The sequence below is a fragment of the Salminus brasiliensis genome, chromosome 22 (assembly GCF_030463535.1).
Source record: "Salminus brasiliensis chromosome 22, fSalBra1.hap2, whole genome shotgun sequence".
Taxonomy (NCBI): domain Eukaryota; kingdom Metazoa; phylum Chordata; class Actinopteri; order Characiformes; family Bryconidae; genus Salminus; species Salminus brasiliensis.
The window spans coordinates 12,565,826-12,593,347 of record NC_132899.1 but is presented as its reverse complement, the minus strand read 5'-3'; the positions used below and the strand labels follow the sequence as shown (position 1 = coordinate 12,593,347).

At 40.7% G+C, this 27,522-nt stretch overlaps 1 protein-coding gene and 1 long non-coding RNA gene across 4 annotated transcripts; both read left to right on the top strand.

Annotated features, from left to right (window-relative positions):
- Positions 1-124: 124 nt before the first annotated feature.
- Positions 125-6,846, top strand: asb3 (ankyrin repeat and SOCS box containing 3). Of its 3 annotated transcripts, XM_072667721.1 has the most exons (9): positions 126-1,174; positions 1,984-2,142; positions 2,237-2,349; positions 2,465-2,597; positions 2,828-3,005; positions 5,516-5,722; positions 5,816-6,085; positions 6,283-6,416; positions 6,593-6,846. In XM_072667721.1, the coding sequence occupies exons 1-9, from the start codon at positions 976-978 to the stop codon at positions 6,760-6,762; spliced, it is 1,563 nt and encodes a 520-aa protein (XP_072523822.1). In that variant the 5' UTR covers positions 126-975; the 3' UTR covers positions 6,763-6,846. The 3 variants fall into 3 exon arrangements, with proteins under 3 accessions (XP_072523823.1, XP_072523821.1, XP_072523822.1); XM_072667722.1 differs by having other exon boundaries at positions 125-1,174; positions 2,558-2,597; positions 5,516-6,085; XM_072667720.1 differs by having other exon boundaries at positions 125-1,174; positions 5,516-6,085.
- Positions 6,847-7,850: 1,004 nt separating this feature from the next.
- Positions 7,851-27,161, top strand: LOC140544406 (uncharacterized). Its single transcript, XR_011978250.1, has 3 exons — positions 7,851-7,950; positions 8,471-8,591; positions 26,332-27,161. It is a non-coding gene; the product is annotated as an uncharacterized lncRNA (long non-coding RNA).
- Positions 27,162-27,522: the final 361 nt, after the last annotated feature.

Here is a 27,522-nt window from a genome sequence, read left to right as displayed (position 1 = left end):
TTATACTAGACTAGTGGCTTTTATTTTAGAAACCCTATTTTCAACATCCATCCTCTAAAGACCCCCGATCTCTAGCAAGTACACTGACTTCTTTAATGACACTTGCTTTCGTTTTTAATTTAGTTTACATTCAGTGGGAACAGGGCTGAAGTGAGCGAGTCTAGTTAGCTAGGGTTCTTTTTCTTCAGGACGACTTCAGGATGGTCCACACAGCTGGTCGCTCTGTTTACCTTAGGATTCATGGTAGGTGGCGATGTGCACGACTTGTGGACGAGGAGGCTACAACCCCGACAGAAGAAGAGTTTACTCGCTTTCGGCGGCGATCTCAGAGTTTTTCTTCACCTTTATGCTTCACTCTCGCTGCAGTCTGACCACAGAGCAGCTGTATCTACCTGCCTTGTTGTACACACTTCGAGTCCACAGCACTGGTCCCAGTCCAGCTCATAGCTACCTGAAACAGAGCCAACTGCCTGGACTCCGGGCACTTTAGCTAGCTAGCTAGGTGCCCTTATTCAGTACACATCGACGTCAGCTAGCTGGTGCTAATATGTCTGTGTATAGACAGCTTGACTGCTGCAGTTAGTTAGCTAGTTAGATAGATATATGTAGCTAATATTTACGCAGATATATGGAGTTTAGCTTGGTAGTGCTAGCTAGCTAGCTGCTAGCGTTATTAGCTATTTATTTCTAGACAGGCAAGCTAGCTAGCAAGTCTACCTAGCTAACTAGCTACCTGTCAAACGTGATTCATACTAGTCATATTTACTTCATATTTTAATATAATGAACGCTAAAAGTGTTTTTGTGGTACTAGCTAGCAGATATGGACGCTGATGTTATTTGCTATCGCTAGCTAGCTATCTAGCTAGCTAGTGTTTCCATAGTTACCAGAGTGTATTTGAGCTCTTGTCGCTCTCTTTGAGGACACTGTCTGCTGTGTTTAAGGTCTGAAATTAAACGTTAAGTAACGTTATTGATGGATTTCACGGAGTGTTATGCGGACACCTGCTCAGCCATGGCCCTTGCGGCCAGGCACGGCGACGGCAGGCGGATTCAGAAGCTCCTGAGGAGAGGCTACTCGGGGGATGTGAAAGATAACCGGGGCTGGAACGCTTTACACGAAGCTGCGGCTTCTGGATCTGCGCAGTGTGTGCGCCTGCTCCTCAGTTCTGCTGGTGAGACACACCAAACTGACTGACTGATATTTCTATGCTTGGCTAGATAAAATGACTGTCCACAATTTCATAAAACCCGTATCCTGTCCCTTTAACTCCGATGCATAACGCTGCAGGGGTGTTGCTGTAAAATACATTGTATGGACACAAGTATTGGGACACGTCTCTTAATGATTAAATTCAGTTGTTTAATTAACTCCCATTACAGACATTTGTATGCTTCCATTTTTGTGGAAGGTCATTTTCTGTTCCAGCAGGACTGTACTACAGTTCACAAAGCAAGGCCAATAAAGGCATGAATGGGTGAGTTCAGTGTGGGAGAACTTGACTGGCCCACACAGAGCCCAGCCCTGACCCTTAACTCCATCGAACTCCGTTGGGGTGAACTAGAACTAAGACTGTGAGCCAGGCCCTTTCATCCAACATCAGGTTTTGACCTTACAAATGCTCTTTTGGATAAATGGGCAAAACCTCCCACAGACACACTTCAAAATCTTGTAGTAAGCCCTCCCAGAAGAGTGGAAGCACACAAAGCTGCAAAGGGGGGATCTGAACTTCATATAAAGCCGTATTTCTAACCACCAACAACTTATCACAAAGGCACAATTTACAATAACTACTGTTTTAGTTTGACAGCTAAACTAACTGATCAATTACAGTGGCTTTCACAAAACAGCGAATAAAAGGCCCTCAGAAAAGACAGAGGGGTGAATCACTGATGCAGTGTTGAACAGTAATACTACATGTATCAGTACTACATAAGGTAACCATCATGCTACAAAATAATTTTGTTTTTCCTCTCTTAATAGCCAGCTGTGAACACTATGTCAACTCCCTGACACACAACTCTGAAACACCTCTCTATTTCGCTGCAAAGAATGGACACATACGAGCAGTTAACCAACTCCTAAAGGGAGGTGCAGATATCAATAAGATGTCCAACGACCTCTCTTGCCCTCTCTTTGCAGGTAAGATGAAATGTTTGACGTATATGGCTCACCTGCCATGTTATCTTTGTCTTGTATGATTTCAGTTTATTGTTTTTTCCTGCTTTGTTGCAAGCTGTGGATGGTGGACATGAAGAAGTTGTGAAGCTGTTGGTCAGTAAAGGAGCAGAGGTCAACGGAACTCATTCCACCTCTGACTGGTCTTGTCTCCACCAGGCAGTTTACAAGGTACTGACAGAAGACCTCCTAGAACTGTTAAAGTTCTTTGTCACATAGTAAACAACTGAATTATTAGGCCTAGAAAGCAGAGGCAGAGTGAAAGGCATTCTTGCCACTTTCTCAGGGTCACACAGAGATTGTGAAAATCTTGGTGAGCGTGTGTTCACTTGAGGCTGTGGATGACTATGGAATCACACCATTGTTTGTTGCTGCACAGTATGGACGTCACGAGTGTCTAGAGGTCCTTGCAAATGCTGGTGAGGTTCCTTTTTCCATAATTAACTCAATTGCTGTACATATATTGGACTACATGTTTCAAGCTTTCTCCAGTTGCTTAGCTCGTTCAATTCAGTGTAACAGTACTATACAGCATCACCTCAGGTTTTCCTCAGGTATTTTTATGTATATAGCAGAAGCAGTAGATGGGCTTAGGAGAGGCCTGAGGGTTTTTTTTAACATGACTGAGATTGACCTGTATTTGCTGCAGGTGCTAATGTAAATTGCCAGGCGAAGGATCTTGCCACTCCCCTACTTATTGCTGCTCAGGAGGGACATTTATCCTGTGTGGAACAACTTCTGTCTCATAAGGCTGATCCAAACCTCTACTGCAATGAAGATCAGTGGCAGCTTCCTATCCATGCTGCAGCTCAGTTTTGCCGCCTCAGGTAAGGTGGCTAATCCAGTGACTCGTATGCAGATTTGATCAGTGCCCATTCGTAAAAAGCTTATGAGAACAGGAGTGCTGTGAGTTTCTTCAGGAGTGCTGTGAGTTTCTTCTTTTGTTTATGTTGACCTTAACGACAGGAAGAATTGACAGATCAACACTCCTGGTGTCCTTGAATGGAAGTTGAAATTAAAGGCTGAGAATGCCTATAGGTTTGCCAAAAACCCTGCCAAAAGGGATGAAGGATCCATTGCGACTGTGTCAGATTTGTCTGCTACATCATATATCACAAAGTTGATGATGCAAATTTTTGGACAGTGACAATTATTGTAATTTTTGAATATTGAATAAAAATATGTATTAATAGTTTTGGAGCTCCAAACATTTTTACATAGTCCACTTGGTAAGTAAGTGGAGCTACATTTTCAGCTGAGATTTGGTCAAATGCTGCAAAACTGATAGGATGGTGATTCACAGTGTAGATCAATAATGGCCCAAAAACACGCTGCAACAGCAACCCAAGAGCTTCTAAAGGGAAATAAATTTGAATGTTCTTAAGTGGCTGAGTCAGTTTTCTGACCTCCTCAACCCGGTTGAGAATGCTGTTTTACTTACTGAGGACAAAACTGAAGCCAGAAAGACCCACAAACAAGCAGCAACTGATGGTAGCATTTGGAGATGTCCATGGGTCAAGATCTTTATGGACTCATTGACTGCAAAGGATTTCCATCAAATATTTAAATATAATCCTTATACTTCTAACTCTTAGTTTGTCCAATTACTTTTGAGGCCGTAGAAATGAAGGGACCATGTTAAAAAAAAAAAAAAAAACTAAACATTTAATGCAATATTTTTGTTAACCAACTTGAATTAAAGCTAAAAGTCTACAATTCAGTCACATGTTGAATGCTTCATTTCAAATTAAGGTGGTGTACAGAGGCAAAAGTATAAAAATTGTGTTATTGTCCAACTGTATATACACTGGCTGACTCTATATACACTGGCATGAAAGAAGGAATTGCTTAGAGATATATTGTATTTCATACACTGATATTTTGTACTGATACATTGTATTTCATACAATGTTTGACATACAAATGAGTGTTTTTAAAAGGATCTATTCCTTTTTTGGCTGCGAGGTTGGTTGAGAAGTTCAGGTCAGGTCATGGAGAACAGAATCATCAGATTAGACATGAAGAAAAAAAAGTCCAATCACTATATGAATTGTGAAGAACATGGTAAAGAATGTGTAGTATGATATTGTGATCGAATAAAGTAAGAATTCTAGAAATCTGTTCATCATGCATAGTATATACAATATATATATATATATATATATATATATATATATATATATATATATATATATATACATATACATATACATGGTATATACGATGACTCTTCAGCATCCACTAAAATGGAAAAAAGGTAAGGTAACTTACTGATCCTGCTCAATCTGTGGGTTTTTTTTATTGGTTTTGCTTGACAGTCATTGGAAGCTGCAGCTGTGTTTTTGAATCGCGTGTCTTCTAAATGTGTTACTCCCTGTAAGGAATGAACTTGTGTCTGTCAAGGAAACTGACGACATGCTCGACAGGATACAATATCCTTCTCAGACTCCAGCAGTACGAATTCTTCCTTCTTTCCTTCCTTCCACTCAAAAAAAACTTTCTTAAAAAACAAAATGTAAAAGTTTCATACTTATGCAATTCTTTTTTTTTTTTTTTTTTTATTGTCAGCCGTGCTAGTGACTGTAAATCCATATTTTACTAACTCAGCTCTAATGGCAGGTTATCAAGAATGCTTGATAGAAGCTGCCACTTACTGTGACATTATTACCTAACATTACAGTTGACGAATTCAGACAAAATCTGATTTTATGCAATTAGTGTCCGACCAAACAGGCTCAGCATCTCATGTGGGCGAGTGAAAAGTTAGTTACTACAATGGATCTGGTGGTTTATTTGAAAAAAAAGAGGGGGGGGGGCTAAAGAAATGTGAAATGGACACTTGGGTCATAGGCTCTGCATTTGTTATGGTCAAAATGTGTATTATACAAGTCAGGGACACTGGGCAGTAAGATATGTCTTCCCCCTGTCTGCCCCTGGAGTACTGGGACACAGCAGCACTGCTTTGTGGTGGTCCTGTGGGGTCCTGACCATTGAAGAATTTTACAAAGTGTGCAGAGCAGCAGATGGACTACAGTCTGTAATTATAAAGCTATAAAGTGCTCCTATATGGCAAGTGGAGCTGATGAAATGTACAATTAGCGTAGAAATGAAGAGGTGGTTTAAACAAAATGGCTGCTCTGTGTATGGTCTCCTGACAAATTTACATCAGTGCTAAATGTCCCATATTGTATTTTCATGTAGTGGAAATGAATTGAAAGCCTGTGATAAAATTACAGTGATAAGTCTGAAGATCTTACTGTAGCCTTTGTGAGAAGACTAATGTTTTGTTGCTGTCATATTAATCTTCAGCTTTCTCTTCATTCCCCATACCCTACAGTATCCTGGAGAAATTGATCTCTGTGACAAGCAGAGAATGTGATCAGGGTAAAGGGAAGGTCAGTCCTGTCTATCTTGCAGTGCTTAGTGGTCAAGCGGACAGTCTTCGGCCGCTGCTCAGAGCGGGCTACAGCCCGAATGCCCAGAGCTGCAAGCAGTTTGACTACTGTTGCCCTTTGGACATGGCGCTATGGTGTAACTCTCGGAAGTATGGACACAGACACAGTAAACAATGTTTTCATTCAGGTTTTATTCAGTCTTGCATCATGTCAGATCTCTGTCTTATTTCTCTATATCTTAGTTTGGACAGTGAACGCCACCAGAGTCGAGAGATCGCTCAGATGCTGCTCACTGCTGGGGCGCACGTCACCATGCCCACATATGTCTTTGCACTTCAGGGTCACGTACCTGAACATCTGCCGCTGATCTTGGAGCATGCTGGCCTCCCTGAGGAGGACCATCTGGGGGAGCTGGTCCAGGCAGCACTGAAGGAAGTGCTTAGCGCGTCCTTTTGGCTCCCCTTGCTGCTCAAATCGGGCCTGGACCCCACGCTGCTCCTTCAGCATAAAATGTAAGAAAAAGCTCCCACCATTGATTGATTTATGTTAAAGATCACTGATCTTATTTACATCGTTTTATATAAGTTTGGAGGGGGGTTCAAGAGAAGTGGTGTTTGCTTTTACAGTGAAATGAATTAAGAGGCAATTTTGTTCTACCCCTCCTCTTCATGTGTAGTGTTTTCCCATGTGGTGTTTTAATTGTATGCAGGTTTGAAGAGGCAGAGACCAGGGTACTTAATTTCTTGCTGGAGTTTATTAATTGGAAGACTCTGCCCTCCACGATGCTTCAAATTCTCTCTCGCCGTCGAGCAGAGGGAACTTGGACCCCACAGAAGCATTTCGGTAAACACTGTTTAACAAGCGAAAAACCCATAACGCCCCACCTGCCTTGTCTCCCCTCTCAAAATCACTTTACCTTTGCACTTTAATAAGAGGTTCTCACATATATGCAGGAAAAGAGCTTTATACATTATGGGTTTGTTGCCATGGTAGAATAATCGCTTTTCTCTGTGTTTCAGAGAGTGTTCCTGCTCTGACTCATCTGTGTAGACTGGCAGTGCGAGCTGCAGTGGGCAGCGATGCTCTGTCTAAATCCTCCTTTGTTCAGCAGCTGCCTATTCCGGCGCTGCTGCAGGACTACCTCCAGTTCAATGATATCTCCAGTGCCTACACCTACACGGCCGCCTGACTGACAGTTTGTGATAATTAAGTGATCTCGCTTGTTCAACTGCAGTATTTTGTACATAATCTTAATAAAACTTAAATTAGCGTCTCCTGAAATTGGCTCACTTCATTGCGCGCTGACGTCAAAAGATGTGGAGAGGTAAATGCAATGAGTTCCTCCATGTTCTCTCTAGCTTTTTTTTTTATATATATAAAGTTCACCCCCTCTCACACAGCTGGCCCTCAGACAGAGCTGGAGTTGAAATTCACCTCTGCTTCATGTCTTTGGTCTGTCTCGTTATCTCCTCTCCTCTTCTCAGCAGCTCCCCTCTCTATCTGCCTCCAAGGTCACGCAAGCACAAGACGCATACTCTCTTCCAATGCTAATTATGGACTGAGGCACAACCGTTCGGCCGAGGACATATCTGTTCTTTGTCATCTTATTATTTTAATTTTTTTTCTTTTACTGTATTTTTCTGTGAAAGTGCGGTGCGTGCTGGTAAAAGCCAGCAGCATCATTTATTTCATGCCAAAGTGCTGCTGTTGTGTGTTGAGTCTTCAGCTGTGTCCACGGCTGGCTGACTGACTGTTGTGTAGAATTTAAAGCATTTGAACCACATCCAGTTTCACGTCTGCGCATGTGTGCAGTTTCCTTTGACTAATTTGAATTTGCCTTGCATATTTTAAGCCTAACATGCACCCTGATGTATGTTTAATGCATATGGAGTGCTTGAGGGACATATGCTCGCTCTTCATGGTAAAAAGTCCTCAATAGTGAGCCTGTTTGTTTTTTTTGTTTTTTTAAATATATCCCCCTCTAACATATGTGAAGAGCCGAGATGCACATTGTCAGATTGATACATGTAATTGGAATCAATTGGGATCCTTGTTTGATTAGTGCTCAGCTGTTGCGAAGGCAGAGCAGAGTCTATATTTCTTTTGAGAAGGGGGAATTTATTGAAGGTAGATCCAAGATGAATACCATCAGCCAACAGCAGGGGGAGAACATGCCTCAGCCTTGATTTTGCTATGAGAGGCAGCTTAGAGCACTCTGAACATGGGAGCCATTTCAACTCCCACATCCTGCTTTTCTGAATTCTGAGTAAAGTGAAGGCTGAGGAACACGGAGGACAATCAGGCTGCCTCTCTGTGGGAGACCCCCTGAATGCAAGGCATCAGCAATCACGGGCATTAACGTCCCCTTGTAGTGCAGGTAAGCTTTGGTCCAACAGTTAAGGCTTTGATTTGCAATCAGGGTTCTGAGCTGCAGTCGAAGGTCTCTCTCTTTCTCTCATTTTCTCTTTCACTCTTCCTTTCTCTCACACTCTCCTTGTATGTATTGAAAGTGTCTTGCTTCCGAGGTCCTTGTAAATATAATAGAAACATGTGCCCTCTGACCTTCCCCAGTTACTAGCAGTTTGTATCTTTAGTCATATTTAAACACTTGATGTTCACCGACGGACACCATGTCCCTACCTCACCCTACAAACACATACGCTTCAACAGCAAAAACCTAGCAGTATGGCATTGGCTTCTGTCTGATATGTGACCCTCCCTCAGTGGAGTGATGCCTAGAATAGGCCATGTAGTCTACATAATTGATGCCACATAATGTAAAATGTATCAATCTTTTGGCTGCAGTGCCTGAGTATTATGAAAAGTCACCCTGACACCAGGCCTCAGAGCCCGGTCACTCCATTTGACCATCGTCTGGTTTGTGTAATGCTTGACAGCCCTCGCACTGTGAAGAACATCGATTCCAGGGAAATGCAGCAGGGCATTGAACCCTGCATGGAGGAAGAAACTTTGAGGTGGAGAGACTCAAGCTCCCAGGCAGTACCATCACACAGTGTGGTAAGCAGCCAGCTCTGTTTCCTTGGTGCTTTGTTCCATGAAAAGATGCCTGCAATAACAAAGGCACATGTGCACCTTCCCTATCTCTGCTTTCAGATTTAGCTCTACCAGCTCACACTGATTTACAGCTCAGCTGGGGCTATTTAGTATTGTTTTGAAGCAGAAACACACGGAATTCGTCCTTGTATCTCCATGACCACCATGTGGTTAAAGACTGTGCAGAATGTGAAAATGAAGGTTGTGACTCTGAGGGGTGAGAACTGTTCTGTTCTCATGCCCTCTCCAGCGGCTTTGTGTAGGAGTATTCTCCTCTACAGTGTGTAGCTGGGTTTTATTGTAACATGTGGCCACAGTGCCCAATACCCTTATCAGCTCATTATCCCGTTCTCACTGTGGATTTGGATCACTAGGACACCGTTGCCTGGCGATCTGCTGATGGGAAACATCCGCTAAATGATTTGCCTGAAGAGGCAAACTGTTTGCCAACATTTCAGAGAACTCCAAATCCCTCACAGGTTCACTTCTCTACCCCAGTGACTGGAAGTGTTGACAGATGAAAGACAATCTTGTGACAAACTGACGTTTTGATTGGAGTTAATAAGCTGAATTATATTTGCATGCCTATAATCATAACACATGGTTCAGTGTTTAGTGTGTCCAACCCTTACCTTTATTACAACATCCTTTCTTTTCAGGAGACTCACTCTAAGTTTTTCACAGATAATTCCACACCTTCAGTCTTCAGTTTAGTCTTTTGCTCATCAGAAGGTTGTTGTTTACCAGATGGTTAATAAGTCAATTCAACTCTACTCCATTTGGGTGCTTGTTGGAAGATCCTTCCACTAAGCAAGGAGATCTGTAAGAGATTACAAAACAATTGGACAGTTATTCATCCACAAACACTGCAAGGAAATGAAATGAATTAATAATAGTCTTGTTTAGTAGTGTAAAAATAATTATAAAAAACCCTCCAAAACATATGGAAAATGTATGGTAAAGGTCCAGATATACATCATATCCGGTTAACATGTGTATCACCTTCACTGACTGGTTTGAGTGCAATTTACAAGTTGTACACACGATATTTCCCAGTTTCCAACACCTCACGAAGGCAGTAGGTCTGTCCACATCTGGATATTATTTCAAACATAGCATTTTCTCTACATTTTGGTCTGCCAACCACATGAACAGGCCATTTTAGGTTGTGGAGCTTTTTGAGAACTAGTGTCTTCGTGTGAACGGGCAAAACGCAGCTTTCTGAAAATGCTGATATCACAATATTAATTGTCTATGCTGGATTTTCCCCTGATTTTAAGTTTTTTCCTGGTATAAACCTGTCTGTGAGATTACGCTACAGAGGGCTGCTGTTTAAACACAGTGGGAAAACCGTAGGTGTTTTGGGGCCATTTTTGTGTTTTTGTGTGGATGGAGAGATACACAATATCCAGATTCTGTACCTATAAAAATTACTCACCTTCTTATTTTCCTCTTTTATTGTTTTTATGAATGGAGTCATGATCAATACCATTCTTAAACATCAGATTCAACCTAATTAAACAGAGGTCCAGGCAGTGCTAGTAGTCTCATAATTAGTGAACTGGAGAGCAGCTGAGTGCAGTGAATGTGTCTCAAGTGCTTGTAGTATAAAGACACCTGTCCTTGTGTTTACACCAGGACGAGAAAATAACTACTAAGAAAAGGATTGAAAAAGTAAAAAAGCCAAGCCACTGAACATTCCCAGGAGTTCAGTTTAATCCACCATAGAGAAATGTAAAGGCACACGTGTAAATCTGTTTAACGCAACCCGTCCTCACAAACTGAGTGACCGTGTAAGAAGGAGACTGCTGAGTGAGGCCACCAAGACACCTATTACTACTCTGAAAGTTTCAGCTTTAGCAGCTGCGATGGGAGAGAATTTCACCAGTCAAAGCTTTATGGCAGAGAGAAAGCCACTGTGGAACAAAGCTCATATTAGATCTCGACTACAGTTCACCCAAAGGCATGTGGGAGACTCCAAGGTCAACTGGAAAAGGGTTCTTTGGTCTGATGAGACCAAAATGGAGCTTTTTGGCTACCAGACTAGCTGCTATGTTTGGCGGACAACAAACACTGCACGCCACTACAAACACACCATGGTGGGGGCAGCATCATGCTGTGGGGAGGCTTCTCAGAAGCAAGTTATTCTTTCTTGCCTGTTTTCTTTTTTTTGAGTAAGAGCTTCGTTACCAGTTCCATATCCTTTCAGACCCACAGTGTTGTGTCGTCTTTTCACAGTGTAAGGATGGGCACAAACATCTGTGTATTTTTCAGATTTTAAGTCTAGTTTATGTGATGGGGTTAGTTAGTGGTCTACTAACGACTTGTTAGAGGTTCTGTTTTCTCTCTATATCTCAGTTAATGTTGTATTTTTCAGTTTTCCCTTGATGTTTTCTATTCTCTATGCAAGTTTATTGTCTTATCTGATCTCCTTAAAAATATAATCTAAAAAAACCTGCATAACTCCGGCTGCTAAAAATTAAAGAAAGAAAATGTATCCTCTGATATTTGCACTGTAGAGCGCAGAGAAATAAAAGTAGACTGTTTTGTTGACTCCCACTGACTGCCAGGCAAATATGCTTTTTGCAAGTTACTGTGTTATTTTGTGCCTCATGTCTTGCGCCTGACTTTGCTCTGTGGTACCTCTGAAACAGGCCATTGTGTGCTTATTTGCGTGTGCAGGGTGTGGTTGGACTAACCAGCAGAACCTCAGGAAATGACCCTTTTTAATGGAGGGGTTGTTTTGTGAAGCACACAGTGGCATGGATGCAGTGGCAGTGAGTAAAAAAACCATCTTTCTCACCCAGAGCTACTGGGAATGATTGTGAATATTGTGTTGAGGTGCTACCAAGTAAGCTGAGTGCCCATGTTCTTCATTACTTACAGGAGAAGATTAGAAGGAATAATTGGTTTGGGTTGATGCTCACCTCACATGGGGTTCCAGGTGCAGTCTAGTTGCTGAATGTGTGAAGAAGTTGCTGATTGAGAGAAATCTGTAACACCCTGGTGAGGTAACCGTCCCTTTAAATAATGACTGCAGTCAATCACCCGGACGTTGTGTTAATCAGTGCAGCGCAGAGCCAGACAAGAGAGGAGATGGAGGAGATTGCAGCAGAGAGGTGGGGAGAGCAGTGGCTGCAATTACAGACTAGCCATGAAAGGTATTTTTTCTTGGTCCAGCCATTCTTGTATTTATGTGAGCCTGTTTTTTGGTGTTGGCATTAGTCTTCTCAAAAGGGCCCCAAAAAAATAGGGGAGAGTAGGGCACAAACTAACATGGGATAACGTCTGTGGTTTTTATACTTTATACAGATTCAAGTATAATGATGTACTTTTTGCATTTCCATAGCGAACATCATATGTCACAGCTCGTTAACAGCAAATGGAAAGACATTTCTCAAGATTTACCCTGAAGATCATATTATTAACTATTAAAAACAAAAAATCATTTATAAAAATGATACATTAATCAGCTGTATCGTTAGCACTCCCTGCCTAATAATGAGTTTGTTTACTTTTGTCCGCCACAACAGATCTGACCATGAACTCCACAAGACTTCGGAAGACGTCCTGTGGTATCTGGCACCAAGATGTTAGCAGAAGCTCCTTTAAGTCCTGTAAGCTGTGAGGTGGGGCCCCTATAGATCACATCAATTACCCTTAGGTGCCTATGACCCTGTTGCTGGTTCACCAGATATGCTTTCATGGACCACTTTTAGTAGATACTGCCCACTGAATACCAGGAACACCCCACAGGACCTCACAGTTTGATTCTCTTGATGGATCAGACCCTTATGCTTGTCCATTTTTTCTGCTTTTAACACATCACCTTCAAAACCTGACTACTTACTTGCTGCCTAATATATCCACCCCTTGGCAGATGCCACTCACAGATGAAGATCATTTTCACTTCACCTGTCAGTGAAACTAATTTTATGGCTGATTAGAGTCTAGGCGAAGGTGTTTTATTTTTAGATTTAAGGGTTGTAGATGTAGGTTGTGGTTGTGGATGTATAGGTTTTTCATGCTCATATCTCACCTACTCATATGCTTATATGGTCCTTCTGGCACTGCTCAAACCCTTTGTAGCAACTTTATTTGTAACAAGAGTGTTGTACAATAAAAGTAACTTTTCCCATCATAAGTCATAAGTTGTGAGGATTCACAGAATTTACACCTATATTTTAGACGTCTAGACATCTTCCTGTTGGTGGCTGTGATGTAGTACTGTTTTAATGCATGTGATTACTGTTGCTCACATTTGCAGTCAAGGTTAGTAAAATGTGTGTATTTATACTGTTATGCCACCCCTGTGGCTATGCCCCTGGATGTAATGGTAAGTTGCAACTAAGCTCATACAGTAAATAAAGAGACCTCCACATCCCCCCCATATGAATTCAAAATAGGCGCAAATGCACAGATTTATTAAATGATGTACTTCAGTAGGTTTCAGTGGTCACACATGGTACAATAAGCATTTAATTGCCTAGATAAAAGATAAGATGGATAAATACATAGATAAAAATCTATACATATACAGAGATGAGAAATACACAGTATGTCTGTGGACACCCCTGAATGCATTCATTAACTTGTTGAAGTTGCATCCATTGCTGACACAGATGTGTCAGTGCACACACACTCTGCTTGTCCCTGTAGGAACATACTTCCAATAGAATAGTTTGGGGTGAGTTGGGGATAACCTCACTAACGTTCTTGTCGCTGAATGCAATCAAATCCTTACAGCAAAGCTCCAATCTAGTAGGAAGCCTTCTCTGGACAGTAGAGACAGTTACTCCAACAAAAACAGAATAGAAAGCAATAATAAAGATAAGAAAGTATATATATATAAATATCCAGAGATAAGAAATATATTGAGATAAAACTATAAGAACAATATATACACATGGAAATAGAGAGTGATTTAAGATGAGGTATGATGTGAGGTTTTATATATGAAGTGCAGAATGTGTGAATTTTTAGGCAGCAGAACAAATAATTGCCTAATAAACTGGCTTGAGGAATCCTTTTAAAATATTTTTATAATATCTCAGTGTAGTTTTGAGAACTTTAGCCATGAACACGATGCATCTTGGACACAGAAACTTTAATAGAGAAAATGCAACTTTTTAAGCAATAAATGGATGATCAGTCATTGGGCTGGATTAAGTGAGCTAAAAGAGGAGCAGCTGTGTATGTGTGTGTGTGTGTGAGAGAGAGAGAGGGATGAGGGAGGAGTAAGAGAATGAGAGTTAGTTATGTGATTGAATCCATATTTCAGCATAAATAAAGTGTAATGTACCCTCTGAGCTCAACAGTAGCGACGCTAAATAAAACCGCTAAGACATCACTATAGGCTCTGTAAAGAGGGTGTCTTACAGGAGGAAGCTGGGGCCAAACATGGGAAAACCATTAATTGGGGTTAAAAAAAAGGTTAACCCGTAAAAGTTTGCAGATTAATCGGATCCAGTAATTCATTAATGTTGACAGCACTAAAAAGCAGTAATCTGCTATGTTGTTTTCAGCAAGAACTTTCAATACCTTTCAAAATACTTACCAAAGTGTGTTGGGTTGCACTCTGCTCTCCCTTGTGTAATAGAAAATGAACCTGCTCACTGTTTTTGAAGCTCACCGAAACATGAGAGTGGTAAACCCCTACACCCACTGGGGTCTCCTGAATTAGGCCTCTGAAACACATCCCTCGTTTCTTTCTTACTGATCATAGATCTGCCGCATTCAGATGCTTTCTTCATGTTTACATTCGAGAATTTCTGTCCACTCTCTTTCAACTTGAAGAAATGAACCCTGAAGAAATGTTACTCGGTCACTGTTTCTCCCCACGCTCAATAGCTGCTTTAACCTCATATTTGAACTCAGTGTTTGAACAGCTAGAGTTCCCCATCAAGTTTATTCCCCACTACTGCATGCTATCACTGCTAAGTCCATAACGATGACCTGATGCCCACCTCCCCCCCCTTAACATCACAAGAATTAACTATCTCCCTCACTCACACAGCTTCAAACCCAGGCTCTTGCTATCTGATGAAAGAGCATCAAAGAGAAGGTTACAGTGACAGCCGCAGTAGAGAAAAAAAGAGAAGTGTCAGATCATTTAAATGCTAATTATCCATTTTCAATCCCTCATAAACTTTAACTGCAAGCCTTTGAGATTGGAACAAAAATAACATCTTGAGGAGGAATGTTCCTTTGGGAGACGATGTCCTTTTTTTGAGCAGTGAAGGGAGCAAAATGATTCTCCAGAGAAATTTAGCATGCCTCACCATTTCGATCAACATAATGCGCATCAGTGTTTGCATCCTGCCCATTTCCAATCAGGTGCTGCTGCAGTGCCTTCCATTACATGTTTATGCCATGGGCATCCCTGTCTATGGGATATTAGATTTTTTTCTGCTAGAGGAGGATGGGCTTCCCTGTCGAGTTTTGATTCCTCTCGGTGTTTCTTCCTCTAATTTGTAGGGAGCCTCCCCACGTCATCGCTGCCCTTGGCTTGCTCACTCGGGAGCCTGGACCCTGGTATGTAAAGCTGCTTTGTGACAATGTCTGTCGTAAATAGCAGCTATGTGAATTCTGAATTGCATTAAATGTTGAATATTCATTTGAGTTAAGCTCGAATTTTTTAACGGGCTTACTGGAAAATCCTACGGTCTGCAGACAATGGTATGCACAATAGTGCCATGTAAAATGCAGACCATGCGCCGTCCATGCTATGTTTGGTTAATGTCTTGATGTTCATCCAACAAACATTTTTTTCACCGACTGCTGCACACATCTTAACGAGACGTTGCTAGATTTTCTCAAGGATGGTGCAGAAGTTCCCAGAAAGCCGCAGGCAGAGTGCCCACTCATACTCCTCTGTGCTTCCTTTCATATACGTCACTTGGTGGGTTAGCGAAAAAACATCAATTGAAATATTTCTCCCATAGGAATACACTGATTCACTTCCTTTCCAAGAAAAAGAGACTAAATAGAAAGCAAGGCTCTCTTTTAACGTCCAAAAAGATAATAAGTTAATAGAGAGGAAGAACAGGTAACTGATTTGTGAAGTGTCATCGTGTCTAGCTGTATTTATACTGTGCCTCACTGAGCTGCCACAGTCATACAGCCACAGTATCCTTTAATGTGATTATTGATCATCTATATGAATCAACCTGAAACAGAAATGGAATAATTACCGCCTCGCTGTTGTTTACCTGTGTGGTTGAGCAGAGACAGTGACAAATATCTCAGTGTCAGTCTGTCTAATGTGTAAATTCTACAGCAGAATGAATTCTTTTGGCACATCCTGGTGGCACATCAAGTAAAATCATGTTAGACTAAATAAAACATTTAATCCTGTCTTACCTGAACCAAACCTTCCGTCTAATTAGCCAATCGTTTGGTGGCAGTAAGATGCATAAATCATCCAGATACAGGCCAGAAGCTTCGGGTAATGTTCACATCAGCCATGGGAATGGGGTAAAAATGTGACTTTGTGTGTTTTTGCAGTGTATGTTTATAACACTGTTTTTTAGGCAAAATTTCAACTATTGAGACACCTTCTAACTTCTAGCATATTATACCACTTCACTGTATGTTTTATTATAGATGTGGCTGTAATCACAACATCTATCATTTTCACCCAACCAATGTTGGAGGGCACTTTGATATTCAGTGCATTGGAACCTAGAGAGCAGAGAGCAGGATTCAGAAAGTATAGCATGATGTAGTATGAGACAAATAACACACAGCCTGCCAGGCAGAGCATCATACCTTTTACATGTACACGCATATCATATCTGCGAGATCAGTCTTTTGACGGGTCATCAATCCCACACTGCCACTGGTTGTCACAATGTAATTGACCATCTTTAATCACTACTGTTGTTGTCATCCATCATAAAATAACCCACAACACCAGCTATTAAGGTTTCAATAAGGATTAAATATAAAGGACGGGCTCACACTACAAGACTGAATTGATCATTTAGCCAGTACAACATGCAACAATGGCTCAAGTGAAGGAAAGTAGCCAAAAAAACCCAAAAAAACAAACTCATTGGGAGTGAGAAAAGCTTCTCACATTCTGCCCACTGGTTCATCTAAGTTTAATGAACTCACTTGGAGGTTAAATGCTCCCCAAGGATTGATTAATACCTTAAAGGTTTTGTACTGCCTGAAAGTATAATTTAGGTGGGGTTGCCTTTCAACCACCAAAAAGCATCCCTGTGCTGGAAAAGACTTTAATTGTGTTTTTGTTTGTTTATTTTAAATGTATTTAATTTTCAGAACATGTGCACTGTAGATCAGATATGAAAACCGTGGTCTCATGCAATGGCATTAATGATACTCCAGCTCAAAGCCAATGTCACATCAGTGTATCAAAGTATCTGGAGCGTCTTGACTAGACACCACATAAATACCTATACACTTTCTAACAATGATGGTTTGCATGTGAAGTTGTTGGAGAAGGAGCTTCTCTGTGGAAAGGCTCAGATCTTTAAGGATATGCATGTTGATGGATATCACAGCCGGGTGAATGAATGCCAAGTACCAAATGTTACTTCTTGTCTAGGCTACTTGCATGTCCATGATGCTGGCCTGCTTTGCAATCTTTCCAGGTAAACCAAATTATTATTATTATTATTATTATTATTATTATTGTTAGTAGGAGTAGTAGTAGTAGTAGTAGTGGTAGTAGTACTTATTGTTGTTATTAGTAGTAATTATTTTTCTTTTAGTTTTAATTATTATTTTGTTCCTTAATTAATTCATGTTTGCAACTGAGTGGTGCAAACAACAGCAAAGCTGGCCAGGTGCCGTCACCCACAGAACAGAATGAATTCTAACACAGGAAGAGAATTAGTAACTAAAGTGTAACTCAGCAAAGATTTAGATTAAGTCGTAGTACTGAGCACCTGAGCTGGTAAATAAGTGAATGAGTAAAATGAATAATACTGTCTTTTGAAAATACTCAGAATTGAAAATCCACCAACATTTAAAGTACATGTAACTGAGCAGGCTTGCTCTCAGAACTCCCTCATTATTCTCACACTGTGGGGATTCATTTACATACAACATCACAATGCTATTAGAGAATTTCTATCAAGGGCTCTGCTGGAGAACAAACACAGAGCCTTGCCTTGAATTTCCATTCATTTTCCCATTGTAAATTAAAGCACAGTCTGTATTACTGTATTGTATCAGCTGTGATTAATGAAAATCCCTACAATTGCACTGCTTAAGTAATTTACATTTTACTCTGTTGCTTTTATAACGTGAGCACAGATACAGCTAATGGTAATGTGTTATATAAGAGCTATCTCCTGCTGTATCATTCATTTGATGTCTTGAACACTTTTTAAGTCATCCATATGCATCTGTAAGGGGCAGGCCAGATTAACGGTCCTATTCCAAAATTAATCACTGGAACAATAAAGTCCATGAGTGCACTTTTTCCATATTTTTAATGGGTTTAGATGAGTGCAGTTTTATTAAGCATTTAGGTTTCGGTCAATTTACCTACTGTTAACTTAATTCCAGATGATTAAAAGCACAACAGTGACCTACCTAATTATTCTGACTTGGCGTTTGAGTGTTTTGCATTTGCTACTTGAGTTTTCTTTATATTGTTTATTACAAAGCAGCAGAGTAACATAGTTAATGGGCATCTTCATGGCAATTGGGCACATTGTTCCAAAACTGAGGCTGGAAATCCTAAAATACTAACAATCATCAAAAGAGTCAACTTTAATGTGTTTTTGGAACAATATTGTGAGAGGTGTTGTTTGATTACAAGCGATGCATCAAGCTTGCAATGACCCCAGGATAATTGACACCTGTAATAAATAAAGAAAAAAGGGCTTTCAAAGAAATTATGGAATGTTCCAATAAGAAATGTTGCTTGTTTTTACATTGAAAATATCAGAGAAAGACAACGTTTCAATCAGCGGAAACAAAAACTTGCATTATGCATACAACCACAGGTGAGACCATTCCATCATACACAGCCTTTCCTGATCCTTCTTTGGTGGAATCTTCTTTTCACTTAACTCCACATTTTCAAAGGGGATTAAGCCAAGAAACTGGAATGGCCATTGCAAAGGGAAAAAAATGGATTCTGTGGTCAGTGAACCATTTTTTGTTTGAATTTAGAGGCATGCTTTGGATCATTGTCCAACCATGACCCCATCTTAGCCTGCTGGCAGAGACAGCCAGGCTTTGATCTAAAGTCTCCTGGTATTTGATGGAGTCCACGATGTCCTGTATCTTTTAAAAAAGATTCCCAGGGCCTCTTTTTAGAAGAAAAAACAACACTCAGATTCACAAACCCACCCCCACACTATACAGTGGGGAGAAATCTCTTTTCTACATAACCTTAACTCTTTTTACACTACCACATCTGACGTCTGCTGTAGAAAAGTTCTGTTTGTGTTGCATCAGACCATATAAAGCAGTTCAAATTAAAGTTCCACTGATATTCAGGAAACACCATGTACTAATGTGTGGTGTGATGACACCAGACACAGGCTTACTTGTGGCCAACCAGCCAGATATTTTTTAGTTTGGCATAAAGGTGGCATCTAATTGCAGTTTTGGGAACTTGCTGGCCTAATCAAGGTCTGATCGACCAAACTTTCTGAAATTGTTCAGCTTTGATTCCTGGATCCCCTTGAACAATCCTCCTCAGTTTATGTCAGAACAATATACTTGTATCTATTTCCAACAGTTTGTCCCATTTCCAGGCACCTTATGACCTGAAACCTATATACCTCGTACCTGTATTATGAATTATATTATGTATTATGTAAATTAAGTATTATTTAGTTGTGGTAGTAAGGAGGGCCAATTCTTCTGGAAGGCACTTGTTGTTATTTATGTCTACACAATCACAATGGCATAGTTTACTGTTGTGTTGATTTGATCAATTGCATAAAAGACACAAACCAAACCCTTAGTTCTATTAAACAGGCTGAAGTAGGTTTAAAAGAACTAATTATTTATTCGTGTTTCATGTCTCTGAGAGGTTCTCTTATAGATTTATGGAATGTCCTCTGAGTCTTTTTTTTAATTATTTTTTTTACATTTTTATACTTATTAACAAATATCTGGAACTCACCAAGGATGTTATGTCACATGAGAATGCATTGTGTGAGTAATCTTGTGTCCCTTTTTGTCTGTGGTTAGTGTAGAGTCTGAGTTCTGTTCCTGTAGGATGCATGGTAATTCACAGTGCTGTTCCAGGGGACTGCACTGAGCTTTGCCTGATTGAGAGCAGCCTCAGGAGGGAACCCTCTGCTAAAGTGTGACTGCCGCCTTCTCAAGGTCCTCTAAAAGGCAAAGGCAGAAAATCAACTTCACTTGCCTCATGCCTTACGCACTTTTAGAGCAAGGCTCTCGTGAAAGCAGGACTCTTTGAAGGGCTGTTAAGCCAAGCCCTATGAAATGTGTCGTGACTGTGCCAATACTCCTATTTTACAACAGAAAAAACGCCTCCATCGGCCTCTATTGTGATACGCACTATCTTGATAATTGTATTTGCTGAATTCCTTGTTCAGTGTTTCATCACCATTTCCAAATGTCATCGTCTTGGGCTAGTTGCCATGGCGACAGTGTTGCTTTCCTTTCCCCCTCCAGAAATAAGCTCAGCCCCTCCATACAAATGGCTTTGAAGCAGTGGCTTTCATCCTGGAGGAGTGGAGTGGGGTATTTTGAACTATGACCCTTTTTGCCCATCTTTGATGCTTTGTATTATGGGTAACGTGGTCACTTATGCCCTCTCTCATGAGTAGCCAGGAGCTTCCAAGGGCTTGGATATTAAGAAAAAAGGATAAAAATGCCTGAAGCTGCAATCTAATCCCTTACACAAGGAGGAACCTCATCCTCCATGCCAAATATAGCTCAAATATAGGATGTGTCCATGCTTAGAGCTTGTTTCAGGGTGGTAATAAAGGCTACTACAGAGCGTATGCCAGAGGCCATGTGCTTCAGAAAGACATGCTCAGGAGGCAGGTGAGGAAAGGAGAGGAACACAGGCCCTGTAATCAGGACTCATTAAAATCACCTCACCTGTCGTTCAGTGGGGCCACACACAATCAGCCGTCTTCCTCCATTAAATTATGGCTTTTCTCGGTGCCAAGATTTGATGCTTCTGCCCATTCTGCACTCTCTCGGCTGTGCTTTCACTCATCTTCGTGAACGCCTGTCAGTGATCAGGCCAGAGTTATAATTACATTCCAGCACATTGAAGAGAATAGGAAAAAAAGACCAAAATTTGCATGAAATATGGTGTCGCTGGACTGACATGGCACATTAAAGTGAAAGGCAGGAGATGAAAGGTGACACACAAGGGCAGCTTGATTATGGAATAAGCAAATCTTCAGTTAAATTGCATGCTGGAGATTGGGTTAACAGGCCATAGAAGCAAGCTTTATGCAGCTCCTTAGTAAATCATAACTGCGGTTGAAGTACCTACTCTTATAGTCAGAGAAAGCACTGAAAGGTGGTGAGATTGTGCCCAGTTTTAATGCAGCCGATGATAAAATATAAGTTTCAGTAGCATCAGTGGTCAAAAAACCGAATGCATGCTCTAGGTGTACTACTTTTGGTTCATCCTATGAAGCTGCCCCCAGATATGTTAATGACAGAGGGCATATTATGTACATTACATGTCCAAAGGTTTGTAGACATCTGCTCTTCTCATGTTTCTTCAAAATCAAGGGTATCATACAGAGTCTGGCCCAGCTTTACTGCAGGAGGGCTTCTACTCTTCTGGGAAGTCTTTACATTAGATGTTGGAACATTTCTGTAAGAATTTGATTGCTTTTATCCACAAAAGCATTAGTGAGGTTAAGTGCTCATGTTGTATCATTAGCTCTAGATCACAAACTCTACTCCCACTCCTAAATGTTATCTGATGCTCCATCTCTTTGCTTATCAGTGGTCCACAGCCTAAAGCTGGGGGACCTTATACCCCTCCACCTAGAGATGTTTACAATTTGCTTATTGTGAGTTCATGGCTGGTCTCAGGTCTTTGGGTGCAAATCAACCCAACTAAAAGCCTGTCAGATTTGACATGGCTTCAAGTAATGTGCCTTTCATTATAGAAGAACCTTCTCTGTGAAGGACAGATCTGAAGTAATACACACAGCATGTGTAGTGTTTAAAGCAAAACAGCGTGAAAAGGCTGGTAAGTGGTTTGTATAATTTGAATAATTTGCATCCTTTACAAAAAATAAGCTAGTGAGAGCTATGTGTATTGCATCAGTGGCTGCAGTTGCCAAGGCAGCAAAGATTAGATTACTACAGTACCCACAATGCAACTTTATTCTATATTTCCTAAGTCTGTGTGCATGATTGTAGCAGGCCAAGCCACATATGCAAGAAGTTATTTAGGAATATTTTATTAATTTTCTATCCAGTTTTTCATCCTTATTTAATCATTTTTTTTCTCTGGCTGAAATTTTGTGAGTCATAAGTCTCAAGTCTGAGTCGAATTGTGAGTCATTTAAATTTGAGTCCAAGTCAAGTTCTGAATTAGTCAAAATGTCACTTGAGTCTGACGCTTAGCATTAGGCAAGATGACCTTAGGCTCTTGTGCGGGCGCTATAGAGCATCTTATTCTTTTTGTATTTAGATGAAACAAGCATCATGTGCCCTGTTAAATGCCTAATTAGAAGAAGTGGACACTTGCCTGAACACTTTTGGACATGTAGTGTATGTAGTGTTGCTGAAAATGAAGGATTTACAAGGAAAAGAAAGCTGTATTAGCAATATACAGCTCATATACAGCATATGCAGGTTCTTGTGGCATTCAGGCGGAATGGCATACAAAGCCTGAAATATTGCGATAACAGCTAATGTATGCTTTCCAGCCTTAAGTGCTGTGTAGTCTATGTTTGACATAATGACATGTTGGCAAGGGTTTAAGTCTAGTTTCTGAGTGAAATTATTTCAACATTATACTTATTATTTTTTCTACAGTGTTATGGAGGCAATAGGTAGGTCCAGTATGAAGGAATTAAGCTACCAGAAGACAATGGCATTACCACAAAGGATGTCTTTTATCATCAGTTGTAAATGTCTATTTAAGCTTCCTATAGAGAAGCCTCTGTGGTTCTCTCTGGGGGGTGATGTGGTAGAAAGGACCAAAATGCTTTGCTCTACCCTACAGTATACCCAGACCCCTACTGAGTGCACACACACCAGCATGGAAATCACACCACAGGTAGCAATGAACACAGGCTGGGGAAATCTAAGGTATGTGATAAACTTTGTCGATAGCTTAGGAAGATCTTTGGCACTATTTATGTGCCTATGATGTCTGTAATCACAAAATCATGAATATACTCACAAAATCAAATAGTCTTTCAGAGTTTGGCTTTCCATGCAATGATTTTTGGGTCTTCTAACAACTGAAAATTGATTATAAATCCACAAGATATTACGTTAGACATAATATACTGTGTTAGACATGTATGAGACATGTCTCAAAGCTTGTATGGGTATTGTGTTTGCCCAATAATCGGCTTGTGTTTTCAGTGTGTGTTGCAATTGTTAGAAACAGTCATGAATGCTTTATGGGTAATGCTATTACACTGCAGGAGTTGAGCCAGCAGTGCTGCAGCTCCTCATTCATCTTCAAATGAATGATTTAAAGGCTGAATATTTTATTGCATTTTGACATTTATCTGACATTTGATGTCTTCATAGCTCCCCTGAAAATATGCAAATGTGAAAGTGAATGCCGTGACCTATCGAGTCATAGTGTGTCATCACTGATCTTTACCGAACGGCTCGATGGGTAAGGGATAGATTTATATAAAGCTTGCGCAAAGACAGTTTAAAGCGGTGATCTTTGAAAACTAGCTCGTCTCTCTGGCGGCCCATAACAGGACGCTCTGTGCCGCTCTAGGTGACCACCTGGGAGCATCAGTAGTGTGGTCATCGGACCAAGACTGGGATTTGACTGAACAAATATGTGTCTTTGATTATGGGTGCTGGGAGAGGCTGCCGTGGGAACCTCTCCGCAGGATATTAGGAGGCTGTTGCCATGGCAACAGCACCTCGGAATAAGAGTGGAAAGCAAAGGTGCACTCTTCTTCTCTGTTTGAGCTGTCAGATATGCGTCGAAGGTTTATATGATATAGCTCATCAGCCAGGCTCTGCCGAGGAGGTGCGCTAAAGCTCTGCATGCCTGACAACTGAAACATCCATCACGGCGTGTATTTTAGGAGCGTTAATGCGTGCAAGGGGATGATTAGCCATTTGCGCTTTTCGGGGCTGGTGTGTTCTTAGTGATCATTAGCCTTCCTTTGTTCACAGCTTGGCTCTGCCTTCGATCTATCTCTCAGCCCACTGGCCACTCTAAATGACCTGGTCAAATGCCTGTTCAATCAAGTGTGTGTGGGCACTATGCCCCAGTGGCTTCTCACTAAAAAACAATGAAAACTCATAGGTTGGCTACAAGGAATCCATCTCTGGCGCATAACCAATACAGATCAATGTGTGCACAGTTCCAAGGGCCTAAGGATAATGTAAAAAAGTACTGTGTTACAGTTTAGAAACCAAATTGCACACTAAATTCAAATTGCTAAAAAGAAAGCAATCTTCTCAGGTAACATGGCTTAAAGAAAACCAAATATGCAGGCATGTGTAATCATACAATTTTTGTGTCACTGCTTTTATGAGTGAGCATTAGGCCTTTAGTTTGTAATCACCTGCCCAGGGACTACAGATGAAAATTAGCTTATTGGCTAACTCTAATGTACACTGATGTGGAAACAAAAATGTTGATTAATGTGCATTGTCTCTGGTAAATAAACAAACAAACAGTACCAAATACATTGTGGATCATTTTGTCACAAATTCTCCTTAATTTCATAATTTCCAGTTCCCACCCACTATTTAAAACCTCACGTACCACACAATGCTACCAGCACTTGGAGGTAGGCTAGCTTGTGTTTCCTTCACGTCACATGAATAACAACAGGTTGGGCTTGAAGAAAAGCACAAACTGCCCATTCTGTTATGTCAGATAGCATAAGCCTGAGTGATGAGGGGAAAGGACCACCCAGAGAGAGCACAGCCAATTATATCTGGGTCTCCCAGCCATGGATGGCTGTGATGTCACAAAGGGATTGATAGAACTGAGATGTTGTTACGTATGTCCTGCCACTTGCACACGATTGGAACGGAGGGGTGCCAATTCTTACAGGGTGCTCTCATGCCTGTGTCACCTTCTGGCTCTCTCTGTTTAGTTTGACTGTTATCGTCAGATCTGTCACATCTCTATCTTTTTCTGTGTCAAGGACTGCCCATCTGACTATCAGGCTCAACCTGCTACCCGCTTCAGACGAGCTGCACACCCTCTGGCTATGGCTACCTGCTTTGTACTAGTTGTTTACCCCCCATTACTGACTATATTGAAGTTTACATGGACTCTAAAGTTTAAATATTTAAATAGCTATTCTTCTTCTTCTTCTTCTTATGAATTATTATTATTTTTTATTATTAGAAATAACCATTATCATTACTCTCATTATTTTTACCATCACTCCTATGACCTGACCTTATGTGGTAGTACTGTATCTTTTTATCAATAATTCTTGGTTCCTCCCAAGGTTTCTTCCCCTAACTTTGAAGTCGTTTTTTCTTGCCACTGTTGCTTTTGGCTTGCTCACCAGGGGTCTAATGTTTTATGTGTCATTGATCTTTTGTCTTATTACTGGATTTCTGTAGAGCTGCTTTGAGACATCAGTTGTAAAAAGCACTATACAAATCATTTCAATTTGACTCTATTTACGATCTGGTCAAGGTATAGACGTCACTTAGAAGCCCCAGGTTTGTACATTGAATCAAGTAATGATTCATATTATTTAAAAATTAGTTTATGTACTTAATATGAATGTACACATTTTGACACCAAACAATATTTTATTTAGGTGGCCCATCCTAGCTGAACCTGACCAACTTATTTTGTTTCCAGGACCACACTTTATTTGGATTTAATTATACCACTGCGTGTTTATTTGCCTTATTACTTGCTGCTTTTTCTTTCCTCTAATGGCTTAGGTTGCAGTTGATTTTTTTCTTGAGAAACTGAATACAATGAAAGGACATGATCAGAAGAGCTGCACTTCTTTTGTTCTATTGTTGTGGCAATTAAAGCAAAACATTGTGAAATAAACAGTGATTTAATAAAGGAATTAATAATACGTCTGATTTTTGCAGTTCTTTTTGTTGGCGGGTGCTTGCTGGAGGTCCTCATTAATGTTTTGTTCAGTATGTGCTGTCATAACATTAAAAGTAACCTTTGCACACTGGTTAAATGGGAGCAGGGCCTTGCTCTGAAAATTAACACTCATTTGCTCTTCTGATCTAATGCAATGATATGGGGGCCTTAGACAATGTTCGCTTCTGCCTGTAGCTTGCACTAGCCTTGACTGTTAGGATAATTATTTCATTTGTGGAAAGTTTCATGTATGTCTATTGAGAGGTGCTGAACTTTGGGCTTGAAATAGCACATTTAAACCCCTTTGAGGATGTCACAGATGAATGTATGACTTTGCATCCTACATGGCTAAACAATGAATAAGCAAGCATCTGAATTTCTTAACCTGTCAGCCTTAATTACTTAGTCAAATTGAATCATAAAACTCCCTCCCTTCCATTTACTGGCTCTTCTCTCGCTTTCTGTATGTTACAGAAACCCACTCATCTGACTCACAGGATCCCACCAGATTCTCCAGCAGAGTGTGGGAAAGCAGCAAAGAATGATGGGAAGCCGAATTGGGGAGGCTGTCTGATAAACTGGACTAATCCCTCAAAAGTAAACAACTCAGGCTCAGAACTCACAGGGTGACTGTTTGGTCACTCAATATGCTGAAGAAATCAGCAGTCCCCTCCCATCACTTGTCACAGTTTCTATAACTTGTTTTCTCTCATGTTGTCCTTCCCTGAGGCCAGCTAGCATAGCATGGACATGCTCTGAATATCGCGACAGTCACATGATACATCACCCTTGACCCTCCGGTTGCCTCAAACAGGGAGAAAGAAAGCTGTCCTTGGGCACTGCTAGTATGTCACTGCTCGACTGTGCAGTCTTTCTATCAGAGTTGGCCCTGACCTTTCAGATGACTTATTGTTTTAGGTTAAGGAAAATACCGTGATCCCTGAAAATACTCCATACCGCTGCCAGTCACTGTTCATATTTTGCAGCATGTGAACAATTATTTTTCACTTTGGTGGGCAACTGCTTTATAATACCCAATATACTCCCACGCTGTGCAGTTCTGTGCACGAGATCTTCCACAACTGAGATAAGTATATTCAGGGAAGCAATATGCAGGAGCTTTTAGTGTGAGACTTCAGCTGTTTTACCAATAAGAATCTAATTTGTCAACCAATTATAGATGTTTTGGATGGGGTGTCAGTAACTGTGAAATGAAACACTTTTTAATACCACTCTTCCCCTGCAATGGAGATAAGAGAAAAGAGAGGAAGGGTGTGAAAGCTGTTACACAGAGCACGCCCCAGACTGCAAAACATCACAGATTTTCTAAGCATATGGAACTCTGAGCCAGAAATAGAAAGCTGGTGCCATTGCATTTAGAGAATGAAATGTGTCTAATGGAAAACCATCTGTCAGCTCCACATCAATGTTAAAGGTGTGTCTATGTGTGTTTGTGTGTGTGTGTGTATATATATATATATATATATATATAGTTTTAAGAAAGTTGCACACCATGGTCATATAAGGCATGTTTCAGTTTCCCACAAAAATTGGACATTTCAGTCTGGAAAATATATGAAAACACATAGACACCTTTAACACTAACGTGGAACTGACAGACGCATTTCATTCTCTAAATGCAATGGCACCAGCTTTCTATTTCTG

Excerpts from the sequence above, each read along its gene's own strand:
- asb3 (XM_072667720.1), top strand. The coding sequence starts at position 976 with ATGGATTTCACGGAGTGTTATGCGGACACCTGCTCAGCCATGGCCCTT. Across the intron at positions 1,175-1,983 it reads CCTGCTCCTCAGTTCTGCTG|CCAGCTGTGAACACTATGTC; the intron begins GTGAGACACACC and ends CTCTCTTAATAG. Across the intron at positions 6,086-6,282 it reads CTGCTCCTTCAGCATAAAAT|GTTTGAAGAGGCAGAGACCA; the intron begins GTAAGAAAAAGC and ends AATTGTATGCAG.